At 41.5% G+C, this 13,418-nt stretch overlaps 1 protein-coding gene across 1 annotated transcript in view; it reads right to left on the reverse strand.

The window, feature by feature from the left end:
* Positions 1-245: 245 nt before the first annotated feature.
* Positions 246-13,418, reverse strand: part of aspa (aspartoacylase) — a 30,114-nt gene continuing 16,941 nt past the window's right edge. The window contains exons 4-6 of the mRNA XM_020513583.2: positions 4,375-4,482; positions 1,935-2,044; positions 246-1,007 (exon numbers count right to left, since the gene is read on the reverse strand). Of these exons, the coding sequence (XP_020369172.1) occupies positions 810-1,007; positions 1,935-2,044; positions 4,375-4,482 (416 nt within the window). The 3' untranslated portion in view covers positions 246-809. The remainder of the gene's footprint in view (positions 1,008-1,934; positions 2,045-4,374; positions 4,483-13,418) is intronic.

The following is a 13,418-nucleotide window of genomic DNA, read 5'->3' on the forward strand; positions in this document are numbered from 1 at the left end:
CCCTTCCTAACTCCCTACCTACACTCACCTTTACTGGCTCCATCCCCGCCTCTTCGACCTGTTTGTTTCCTCTCCTCTATCCCTCTTCTATCTGCCTCCCACTCTCTCCCTATTTATTTCAAAACCCCCTTCCCCTCCCCCTTTTCTGATGAAGGGTCTAGGCCCGAAACGTCAGCCTCTCTGCTCCTATGATGCTGCTTGGCCTGCTGTGTTCATCCAGCCCTGAACCTTGTTGTCTCGGATTCTCCAGCATCTGCAGTTCCTACTATCTCTGAAAAAATTAACCCTGCACTGTTATAAATGTAAGTTTAGTCCTTCCCTGGTATTAGTTGCAAATTAGTCCCCATTTATATTTTGATAGTGCTTGGCGAATAAGGGGAAAACTAACTCCCAATTAAAAATAATTGACTAATGAAAATCTTAGCACCCCATTTTCATGTTGATGACTTTGTAATTGCCTATACCAAAGGTAGGCGGCAATAACTGCTCAAAGAACAAGCTTTTCCACATTCTCAGATGGATAGGAATTCTTGCCACAGCTAAATGCTCCTTTTTTTCACAGTGTTTGGGAAATGAATGTTACCTTTTCCTACAAGCTGTGGCTCTCATCAGCTGACAGTGATTCAAATGAGATGCTGCCTACTCAAAATAGACTGGTTGCACTAGTAAACATTCACCTTTTTTTCAAATAGAAAGAGAAGAAAATAATTAAAAGTAGCAATGCATGTTCTCTTACAATGCATAGTGTTGATGAAATTAGTCTTTGGTCTGATAAACAGCAGTTAAGATGTCCTGGAGAATCCATTAGATTAAGTTTTTGAAACCTTCATACTGTTTGCCTTCAGAGTTATTTTCTCAGTTAAGAGAAAAGCTGACTCTTTCTCATAATAAGCAGCTTCATTCACAAACACTGGATACACAGCACTGCTTCCATTGTAAGGGATGGTCTTTCCCCCCAGGGTCAGGAATGAAGGATCACCTGGTTTCAGTTGTTTCCAGTCATTGTCCTGTAGAGTCAAAGGATTGAATAACTTCAAGAGATGTGCAGTACATGCAGACTCTTGAGTACATCATGACTGACACTGTTATTTGCAAACTTTTATGATTTAAGTTAGCAGCACACATTCCTGAGTCAGGCATAGCATGATTAGATGGACAGTTAATATCCTTTTGCTGTTCGTAGCAACGTTTTTCAGAGTCAGTTTCAGAATTGCAATCCTAATCTGTCATGCAGTTTCTCTGTTCTAGGTCAACCCCTCTCAGCGTACCCACCACACAAAGTCTTAGTTACCCTTAGCATTAAGAGAATGAATGCAGTGAACAGTTGAAACCCCGATGATTAGAAAGCACCTTTGTTCAATCTCTGGTCTGTTTATCTCAGCAAGAATACCATTGGGAGATGCCAAGGTGTTAGAAAGAAGAAATATTGACAATGGTATTTGCCCGTTTTTACTTTATAAACAACTTCTAATGCAAGTATAACAAAGTGTGGAGATGGAGGAACACAGCAGGCCAGGCAGCATCAGAGGAGCGGGAAAGGTGACGTTTCTGAAGAAGGTCCTGATCCGAAACGTCAACTTTCCTGCTCCTTTGATGCTGCCTGGCCTGCTGCGTTCCTCCAGCTCCACACTGTGTTGTCCCTGACTCCAGCATCTGCAGTTCTTGCTATCTCTACTGCAAGTTGTTGTGTGGAATGTTAGCTGAGGACAGCATTTATTTCCATATGTAATGCCTCCCCTCCCACAAAGAATAAAATAACTTGCTGATATTGACTCCGTGTCCCACGAATGAATAATGGCTATTTAGGCAAAGTATCAGTGAGTGACTGGAACCCAAAGAACCAAACCCAGCTGCCAAGTGAGGAAGATGAGATACACGGAGAAAGCTTATGAAGACAAATGGAACTCGCTACGTCCAAAAAAAATGACGCTTACTTGAAGCTGAGGATGAATGATACCAATAATCTGTCCTTCTGAATCCCTGGGGTAATCGACCTTCTCAAAAGCTCTGTAAACATCAAGGGTGCATGGAGGAAATTCCTTACCTAGATATAAATATGTATTATGTGAGCAAGCTCTTAAATCTCCTGAGGCATAAAGAATTACAATATGTCATCTGTAATTCTATCAGGGTAACCAAAGTCATCTGGTGTCTTCACCATCATTCAGCAAATAACTATTCAAATTCAACTGGACAGATATTTGTTTAAGAATTGAGTCAACAAGCAAATAGAAACACGGACAATCAATTTTTGTATATGATGAACTTCACCTGGGAGGTGATGCAAAATGAGTGACAGTAAATGTTACACTTTGCCCAATTTTCATTTCCATCAATGGGTGTGATTTTCTAATTTTTTAAAAAATTATAGGAGCAGGCGTGTTAGGTGGCAACTAACCTCCACAGCCACTGCTGGGAAAATCTGACCTAATTCATGAAGATCTAACAGGCAACACGTCATTCTCCACCTCCAATGCCCAGCAGGCAGATTTTCCAGTTGGGAAACTAGTCACCATTTCTGCCCCCTCTCCACAGGAAGGGGAGCTGATGAATCAAGACCCTTAAGTGACCACTCATTGAGGGATGGAACAAAAAGGTTGCTGAGAACAGCATAAGTGAGGTGGAAAGAAGGTGGGAAGTATCTCATCAGGGGCAAGTCTCCCAATTATTTCCCCTTCTTGTTACCTTCCTCAGCACCTCCAGGGAAGGGAAAATTGTAGTCAATGGGAAAGAATATTGTACAGGGCAGGAAACAACATCAGGTTCAGGTTCAGGTTCACCATCAGCCTTTTTGCACTACTGCCGAACACAAAGTCACCTCCTGCTGTCCCAAGGAAATGATTTAATAGTTTAATAATATATACTCACTTGTGAAACTAATACCGAGTCACCTTTAAACAAAATGGCCCTGACAAAATTTCCTACAGTTTTATTTTCCAAGAAGTTTAAAGTGCTGCATTTTTCACTTAAAGGCAACAACGCTTTTATCTTGTAATTTTCTTCTAATTTAAGTTTTCTTCATTTTAGATGTCCTACTTTATTTCCTGTTTTCCAATTGACAGTGCAGAGACACAATGTGCACTCTCAGCTAATGTCACTCTCAAATTGATTGTTTAAAAAGACTATATTGTTCCTTTAACATCACTGGGACATTTGAAAAGCACTTCCAAATCTCTGAGTAAAGCAATTTCTTCTTAGCTTTACCCTAAATAGCTGACCCCTTGATTGTAATTTCCTTGAATTCCACCCCCTTTTCCATATCCTGATTTACAGCTATTTCTGGGATGTTACACACATACTCTATAATAAAGACCAATGCATATACTGTTCAATTCATCTGTCATCTCATTATTTTCTACTATTAATTTCTAAGACTCATTTCCCAAAAGACCACAATGTTCATATTGTTAACTCTCTTTTAAATATCTACACAAATTCTTACTATCTGTTTTTATATCTCTAGCTAGCTTTCTCTCATAGGGGATCATGGAATCCCTACAGTGTGGAAGCAGACCATTCAGCCCACTGAGTCCACATCGACCCTCTGAAGAGTATCCCACCTAGGCCCACCCTCTATCCTATCCCTGTAACCCTGCATTTCCCATGCCCAATCCAACTAACCTGCACATCTTTGGACTGTGGGAGGAAACCGGAGCACCCCGAAGAAACCCATGTTTGGAGAACGTGCAAACTCCACACAAACAACTGTCCAAGTGTGGAATTGAACCTGGGTACCTAACACTGAGGCAGCAGTGCTAATCACTGAGCTACTGTGTTGTCCCACCCATAGCCTAATTCTTCCTCCCTTATTAACTTGAGTCATTCTTTATATTTTTAAAAATATTCTGTCCAGACTTTTCACCCAATTCCCATCTTTGCATAATAATATGCTTTTCATTTAAGTTTCATACTAACTATTTTAGTTAACCATGTATGGTGTGTCCTCCTCTTGGAAATTTTCTTACTTGTTAGATTCTACCTATTTTGTGCATTCTGAAATATTCCCTCAACACCCTATTCTCTATTTAATGTCCTTTAACAAATCTTTCATCAATAAATAAATATATTACCCCAAAACTCATGAGCGTTGGTAGCTTTGAGTTCTTTTCAAACAAATATTTGCAGCTAATGATCAATCTGCTCCTCTTTTGAAGGACAAAGTTATTGCTGGTACTGGGAAGGGCAAAATGCCAACTTTGTCAAAGTGAGTCTGCTCTTTCAAGATTGAGTAATTATCAAGATATAAGATCACTAGGGCAGAGAGTGAAAGATTTGTAAACTATGTAATCTGCAATTTAAAGGAGGTCATTATCCTGATGAACAAGGAAAATATCATGCTGCTCGAGTTACATACAGGTGCTCAGCAAGTCCTACCTTCATTGTAGAAATGTGCAAAATCCAGGGCACTATTAACCAGCTTCCTCATGTTTTCTAAAATATTTGCCTTGACCACCCCTTGAGGTTGAGGACCTATTTCAAGCCCTGTGGGAGGGAGAAAAGAAATCAGGTTAAAAGTGATGGCAATGAGATGCAGGCGCACTTTGACATACTGAGATCTGTAACATTTTGCAAACTGGAAGATGGACTTTCCAATGCCTTTCCTGCAGTTTCTGGAAGCTGGGAGTGGGAAATGTAACAGGTACCACAACCAAAAACATGTTTGGTGGGCTAATGCAAATGTTAGGTTATTGGGAAAATAAACATTGATCTCCCATTATTAATACATTAGCAATTCTGACATTTGACCACAAAGTCTACTTGCACATCAGTCAGCACCATTAACAAATGTTACACCACAACCCATGCGTGACTTGGCTGCAATGCAAAACTGCTTGGAGCCTGCCACAAAATCTAAATGGTCCTGACCACAGAAGATAAACCAAAGTCAAGGCATGGGAGAACAGGAGTGTGCAAAGCTATTTATTTTTAATGTCTGTAGACTTTTCTTGTGGATTTCTCACAGCAGTGTCTAGGAGATTAATATTTAAAATGTTGGTTGGCAAATCCAAAGTGAGTTCAAAGTACATTGATAAATAAAAAGGGGAATATGGACCAATGTCATACAATGATGCACAGTTAATTCAAGGATAGCTTTCCCTTGAGGAGCATGTTTCGGACAAAGAAAGTTGTTGTGCTGAAGGCCTTTTTGGAAGATTGACAGTCTTTTTTTTTCTAAACCTGCAACAAAAGACTTTCAGAAATTATGTGTGGTGGAACTTATATTCGTGTTTGTTTCAAATCCATTTCTTCAAGTAGACATTGGTGTGTTGGCTATTGAGTTCGATCAGATGTTTGATTTACAAGTGGAGTTGATTCCAAAGACAATTACTATGCAAAACGATAAGGGACAGTGATGTGTGGGACACAAACAGAGAAAAGTATCCACTCCTGTTATCTTGTGATTTTCAAATGAAAGCTTACTTTGATTTCACATGCTTCTCTGAGATCATTTTCTCCCAAATGAGGATAATTAAATCCAAGCATAGCATGCACCTCACAGCCATTTCATGAACTATATTTGATTAGCATACTTAAACTGCAATCCAGATTTCAAGGCAGGTAATATACAATCAAATATCTGGCTCTGAGCTTTGGTGAGTACAGGAAAAAATAAATAATTATATATATTTGGTTTTAGATTTATATAGCACTAAAAATAAACTATTTATTCTACATTTTCTCCAGGGTAGATACTGGGATGCGTGTAAATTCAAAAAAGTGATCTTGTGCTTAAAGTGGAACAAAAACAAAATTGCTGGAAAAGCTTAGCAGGTCTGGCAGCATCTGTGAAGGAAAACATAGTTAACGTTTCTGGTCCGGTGTCCCTTACTCAGAACTGAGCAAAATGAGAGAACATGTGATATAGTTCGCGTAACCAGAATAAAGGAGTCTACCTTACCCACCATTACAGACAATGCAGAGAAGATTAAAGCAAGCTATATTGCTGGAACAAGCCTGAGTACTAGGAAATCTGAGAAATCACGACCAAAAGAACTTGGACGAGATGGAGCGGCTTCTAAGTGTGTGGATGGAAGATCAAACAAAAATGCGATCTGGGACCACCCTTCTCACCATGAAAGCGAAAGCCTTATCAATTTATGAAGATCTAACAAAAAAAGCTGAAAATCCTGCAGATGTCCCTGCCTTTAGTGCTAGCAGTGGCTGGTTTGCTGGTTTTAAGAACTGCTATGCTTTCCACAACATAAAGTTATGTGGCAAAGCTGCCAGTGCAGACGAGGAGCATGCGATGGCATTTCCTCCCATTGCAAAAAAAAAATTGATGAAGAATGTTACAACTTTGATCAAATTTTCAATTTAGATGAGACAGGTTTATACTGGAAGCAAATGTCATCAAGAACCTACATTTGTATGAATGAAGCACATGCTCCAGGCTTTAAGGTGGCAAAGGATCGTATGACTGTGCTGCTGGGTGCCAATGCCAGTGGAGACTTAGAGCTTAAGCCTGTGGTATTGTAACACTCTGCCAACCCATGAGCCTTGAAAGGTTACTTTAGGTCTACTCTCGGCACCTACTTTAGGTCACGCAAAAAAGAGGTTGGATGACGGGGCAAATTTTTTCTGATCTTATTGTTGATGCTTTGGAAGATGTTTTTAGAAATTATTGCAAGAAAAAGAATTTGGATTGCAAGACCCTCCTCATCCTGGATAATGCACCAAGCCATCCTCCCAAGATTGGTGATCTTTCTGAAAACACCAAAGTGCATTTTTCTACCCCCCAAACACAACCTCTCTCCTTCAACCCATTGGCCAGGGTGTAATAGCAGCTTTTAAAGCTTATTATTTAAGGCACACATTTAAGAGGCTGATTACAGCCCCTGAGGGGGATAATAAGGACAGTGTTCTTCAATTTTGGAACAGCTTTAACATCAGGGATGTAATTGACATTATTGTGGAGGCCTGGGGTGATGTCAGTAAGGACTGCTTGCATGCAGCTCGGTGGAAGCCATATTTTTTTCAAAATTTTAAAGGCTTTGATCCGTCAGAGGAGCTCCCAACAATCAAAGAACATTGTGTTGATCTTGCAAAGCAAGTTGGACTTGAAGAAGTGGAGAGTGAGGATGTTGAATAGCTGCTTGAGTCCCACTGTGAAGACCTCTCCGTAGCTGATCGACAACAATTTGTCGCTGAGGGGGAAGTCCAGGATGCAGCACCACGAGAGCTTTTCACTTCTGTTTTGTCTTCTATCTTGAGGGAAATTGAGAAGCAGTTGCAGCTTTTAGAGGACAAGGATTACAATGCAGAACGCAGCAGGGTAGCACTTTGTGGAATAAGATCTTATTTAGCATCCTATGAACAGCTTCTTCATGCAAGAAGAAAAAGGGCAAAGCAGCAAAAACTGGATGTGTTTTTTTAAGCCAACCCCCTAGAAACAGTCAGAAGACAATGAACCACAGCCATCCACTTCTGAATTAACTATAGTTTGCCCTAACCCTGCAACACAACTGGACCTGAAGGTGATGATGATGATGATGATCCCCAGCCCCTTCATCAACAACAGGGCAACCTCAAAACCTCCTCCCCAATCAAGTCATCTTGACAATGTTTCAAGTTAAGGTGTTAAATTTACATTGATTTCATTATTAGATATGAATTAAACATTTATTCAACTGCTATCCTTTGTGTTAGGATTTTGAGTGATTTTTGAGCAATTTTGAGTGATATTTTTTGGTGGTCTGCCCCAACCCTGCTTTTCCCATAAGCCCTGTTATTTCTATAGCACAATCTTCTATAACGTGATGTTGTGCAGGAACGCAACTATCGCATTACAGCAGAAACAACTGTACTTGAAAACATACTAAAATTAAGACCCCGAACTACCTGTTGCCTACCACTTCAATGCACCACCCTGCTCCCTGGCCAACATCTCTGTCTCTGGCTTGCTACAGTGTTCCAGTGAAACCCAACGCAAGCTGAAGGAACAACACCTCATTTTCCGCTTAGGGACCCTACAGCCCTTCGGACTCAATATTAAGTTCAATAATTTTAGGGCCTAAACTCTCCCCTGTCCCAGTCCCCCACTCCACACACCAGGCTTTGTTACCACATAGCCTGCCATTACACAGCCCCTGTTGTTAGTCACTAACAGTCCCAATTAACAACTATTCACCCTCCCAGCCTGATCGTTAGCAATTCCTTTGTCTGTCCAACTGTCTTTCTCTCTCTTCGGGCTCTATCCTATCGTTTACTCCCTACCCCACTCACCTCCCTATTTTCTGCATATAAACTGACATTTTCCCAGCCACCACCAGTTCTGAGGAAGGGTCACCGGACCCGAAACGTTAACTCTGTTTTCTCCTTCACAGATGCTGCCAGACCTGCTGAGCTTTTCCAGCAACTTTGTTTTTGTTCCTGATTTACAGCATCCGCAGTTCTTTTGGTTTCTAAAATTACACTCAACTGATGAAGTTTTAATTGATTGTGCTCCATCTAATGGCAGAAGCTGGCCGGTGCAGTGGAATTCCCTTCACCAACCAACGTCTGCCATTAGGTGGTGCCCAGGGCTTCAGTGCAAGTTCAGAATGGGATGCAGGAGGGCAGTTGGAGACTTTAAAGGTAAGAACAGAGGATGGGAATGGGAGCGGAGGCGGTGAGTGAAGAAGATCTGAGGGCAGAGTTAGGAACTGGAGGAAATCTCAGAGGACTTCAGCAATAATAATACAAACAAAGCACGGTGGCTGCTGGAGGTCTGAAATAAAAACAAAGTGCTGGAGAATCTCAGCAGCTCGGGCTCAATCCGTGGAGAGAGAAGTAGAGTTAACATTTCGAGTCCGGTATGACTCTTCTTTGGAATTGGTTTAGTTAGAAACTGAACCTGCTGATTTTCTCTCCAGCACTTTCTGTTTTTATATCTGGTTTCAATTACATTTGATCACTGCTGAGAATTTGTATAGAGCCTATTTTGTTCAGATTAGCGATCTCAGTCAGCCAAATGTCTAAAGAGGGAAATGCACATGCCACTGGTGCTGTTCTGACACTGAGTTTAAGATACATATTGTAGCAGATGAAAGGATGTCTTGCGCGCGATGGTGTTGTTTGGTTGATACAGACATAATAAGATATTCCACAACAAACATAAAAACTGCTGAAGAACCTTTACGTTGGTAGCATCTGTGGAAAGAGAAATAAAAATAATGTTTCAATTCCAATATGCCTCTTCTTTACAAAGTGAAGAACGATAGAGGCAAGAGTGATGAAGAGAACTCAAGTTCTGATGAAGAGTTAACGGTCTCAAAACAATAACTCTGCTTTTTCCCCACAGATGCTGCCAGACCTCCTGAGTTTCGCCAGCAATTTCTGTTTTTGTAACAATAATTCATCTTTTCCCCCGGAGCACATGAGAATGAAACAATGTAAATCACTACATTGATGTATCTGCCCCTCTTGCTCTGCCTACGGACCATGGTGAATAGTTGTGGTATGATAGATTATGGCAGTACTACAGGTATAGAAAATAACTAGAAAGGCCATTGGAAGTCTGGCCTTTATATCTAGAGGGCTAGAATCCAAAGGGGCAAAAGTCATGCTTCAACTATGCAAAGCCCCAGTTAGATCACCCCTGGAATACTTAGAGCGGTGGTCGGCATCTTACAGTAGGAAGGATATACTGGCCTGTAGTAATGGCTTTGTTCGGAGCAAGGAGGACAACTTCTTCAAGGTGGACTTCCTTGGAAGAGGCTTCGCAGTAGGGCTTTCAGCCACTTGGAGATAGCAAGAACTGCAAACTCTACTGTGAAGCCTCTTCCAAGGAAATCTGCCTTGAAGAAGTTGTCCTCCTCCATCCGAGTCCTGATGAAGGGTGTAAGCCCAAATTGTCAATTTTCCTGCTCCTCTGATGCTGCCTGACCTGCTGTGTTCCTCCAGCTCCACACTGTGTTATCTCTGACTCCAGCACCTGCAGTTCCTGCTATCTCTGAGGATATACTTTTGCTAAGTAGGTGAGACTAAACAAGGTATGGTTCTATTCTTTGCAAATTAAAAGGTTTTGAAATCCATTGATTGAAATTTAAAGGCCTTGAGGGGAATAAATCAATAGATAGAAGCCATTTTGCCTTGTTTGGGACTCGAGGACTGTGGGACATGGACTAAAACCATGAGTCTGATCTGTCAGGTGGGAAAATAGGAAACTTTTCAGAGTTAACATTTCAAGTCCGATACGACTTTTCTTCGGAATCTCGAAGTTCTGAAGAACAGTAATATTGACTATGAAACGTTAACTTTATTTCTTTCTATGTAGATGCTGTCAGGACTGCTAGGGTTCTTCAGCAATTTTACTTGGGGAATATCTTCTTACGTTTGTATTAACCAAGCAACTCACAACTCAACCATGTGCAAGGCAACATATTCTTTGCTACAAAATATATCTCAAAACTTAGTGTCGGAACAGCACCAGTGACATGTGCATTTCCTGAAGTCACACGACACCAGGTTATAGTCCAACAGGCTTATTTGAAATCACAAGCTATCGGAGTATTAGTTCTTCACCAGGTGAAGTCCTTTTTGCACCTTGCCCCTTAGCCAAAGGTACCAGGCTCACAGTGCTGCTGTACTGTCTTGCTGTTTAGCACAGACACGAAGCCAGACGTTTCTCCTGGTTGTTCACAGGCATCAGGAGAGCCAAAGGACACAGCCTTCTCTCAGGGGGTTCCAGCACAGCAACTCAAGGGCACCATATGACACCAGTCTAGAGACTTGGACATGGTCAGTCAGCCACTTGGGACTGTCAGAGTCAGAATTCTCTCCACTTAAGGGGTGAAGAGCCAAATGTTGGGCAGCCCACCATCCATCTAGACTTTTCCACCTGTCAGAAAGCCCACAGCATGGAGAGACTGCAGGCTATAGACAGACTGTAATGTTTATCTTTTAACTTTATTTCTTAATCTTTCTAATTTATACTATGAAGAACTGTAATGTAGAACTTTCAGCTTTTCTCTTTATTTCTTATATTTCCCTGAAAACCTGTACTTTGTAATTGAGTACATGTGACAATAAACCTCATTCTAATTCTTACTGCCTTATTGCAAGCTGTTTTATCGTGGAATGAGAGAGAGAGAGGCAGGTAACAAAGGCAATGAAAGTGGGTGCCACAGCTGTCACTATTGCTGCAGGTGGAAAGGTGTCCCGAGTGATAGTAGATAGGACAGAGGGTATACACCTCTGGTTTAAGTGGGTTAGTGGTGTACAGTTTGGGGTGGATTACAGCAAATGATGTTGCAGGCAATATAAGAGTGGCACAGCATGAGTCTCTGTGGGAGATGGGTACAGTCTCAGAGAGCTATTGGAGAGGAGATGGTGGCACATATGCTTGCAGAGTGGAGAAAGTCATTGCCTTTCTTCCTACTTCAATGGGCATCCCTCCAGACAGCTGAGACGTACGGCAACATCAGTGGCATATACTGATGTCCTGGCCTCCTCCTGGGAGAAAAGGAGCTCACACTTCTGCACCATTCCATCCACCAGGATCGCCAGGTCTTTGCCCGCAAAACAAGCCATAAAATTCCCCTTCTCCAGGGCAAATGTAAGGAACTGTGCAGACCAGCTCTAGACTGACAGTGCCTGATGATGCGGGCACCAGGGATTCCAGTCCATTCTGGGATTGGCAGCAGTGGAAGTCATTCTGGGGCTAGGGTGGCTGCTAGAATGAGGCTAGGATCAAGCAAAAGCAGGCACCATGGGGTGAGGCAGGTCGTTAATGAGGCAGGAATGGCAAAATACAGCAAGAGATCTCAGTGGGCCTTACAGCAAGAGACTCTCCCTGAAGCCTGACAAAACCGACAGCCAAAAACCCATAAGATTCAACCAATAATTATTTTATTGATTATTAACTGACTCAACTTTAAACTGGACTTATTGTAGATTGTATTGCTGTTCTAACTTTGTATGGTAAAGTTTGTGGTTGTCTGTTCAAAACTGGTGGAGTCTTATGGCTTTACTCTCTTAAAAGATACCTGGAAACACATACTTTGTCAAATTAAGAAAACGTTACTGGTTCCTACTGCAACAATAATTTAAATTTGGCGGCCTGTTCTGGTATTATAACAATACAGTCCTGTTAACTTTAGCACATGTGGTGATGTGAAAAATGGCGAATTACGCATGTGTCATATTGCATTTGCCATGATAGTGCGAACATGAATGATTGGAATTTTCACTCTTGATTAAGGGTAACATATTAAACGCATTCAGGATTCAGCCATTGTTCCCATCTAAAATCTAATAATGATTAGTTTTCTAAAAAAAAAATCAACAGGAGGAGTTGCATACATTTGTCCAAAATACATTTATAATACATGTTGTAGTGGGAGGGAATATTCATGCTTCACGTTCAACAATCCACTTGAAAGTCCATTCGGAGTGAACTACATTCTGACATCGACTAATCATATTTTAGTGCATGATATAGGCAATGTTTTCAATTCCCCCTATTTCTGTTTCCACACAAGTCTGGAAACATGTTTTTGATCCTCTTGGCTGCCTAACTAGGAAAAGAAAGAGAAGAAAAGCACACTGTGTACAGAAAGTCTCTCACATAGCAATCTGCTACAGTTATCCTCACCATGTGCATACAGAGAAGCCTGAGTGAATGTGCTAACTGACAGTAATTGTATATTACTGAAAGATGTCCTGCACCAGTTATAACACAAGGCCTTCACAGTGCAGTCTAACTCGTTGGACCCAATGCTGACCTCATGCTTTTCATCCAGTAAAAGCTGACTCTATCCATTTTTGTTGCTTGGGAAGTCTTAGAGACCATGGCACACGTGTGTGTGTGCATTAGCAGATGCGCATGCTAATAAGTCTCTTGCTCTGCTTAAAATGAGCTGCTATAAGACAGTTGTCTGACCCTTCTTACTGTTGTACAGTTGTGCGTATTTGGCGATTTGCTTGACCCATTCATCTGATGTTTAGATGTGATTGGTTTACGTCACAAGAAATGGTTTGACTTTAAACAGATGTAGTTTCAGTAAGACTACAAGACAGCAAAATTTCCTGCAGTGTACCCGACTCCTCCAAACCATTAAAAAATGCAATCAGATTACATTGTGTGTATGTGTTTGTGTATGTGTGTGTGCGTGCACACGCGTGTGTTTGTGTGTGTGTGTCTGTGTCTCTCTGTGTGTGTCTGAGTCTGTGTGTGTCTGAGTGTGTGTGTGTTTGTGTGTGTCTGTGTGTGTGTGTGTGTCTGAGTCTGTGTGTGTGTGTCTCTGTGTGTGTGTCTCTGTGTCTGTGTATGGGTGTGTGTGTGTGTGTGTGTGTGTCTGAGTCTGTGTGTGTCTGAGTGTGTGCGTGTTTGTGTGTGTCTGAGTGTGTGTGTGTGTGTCTCTGTGTGTGTGTCTCTGTGTCTGTGTATGGGTGTGTGTGTGTGTGTGTGTGTGTGTGTGTGTGTGTGTGTGTGTGTG

This window comes from Rhincodon typus, chromosome 26 (genome assembly GCF_021869965.1).
Source record: "Rhincodon typus isolate 14 chromosome 26, sRhiTyp1.1, whole genome shotgun sequence".
Classification (NCBI taxonomy): Eukaryota; Metazoa; Chordata; class Chondrichthyes; order Orectolobiformes; family Rhincodontidae; genus Rhincodon; species Rhincodon typus.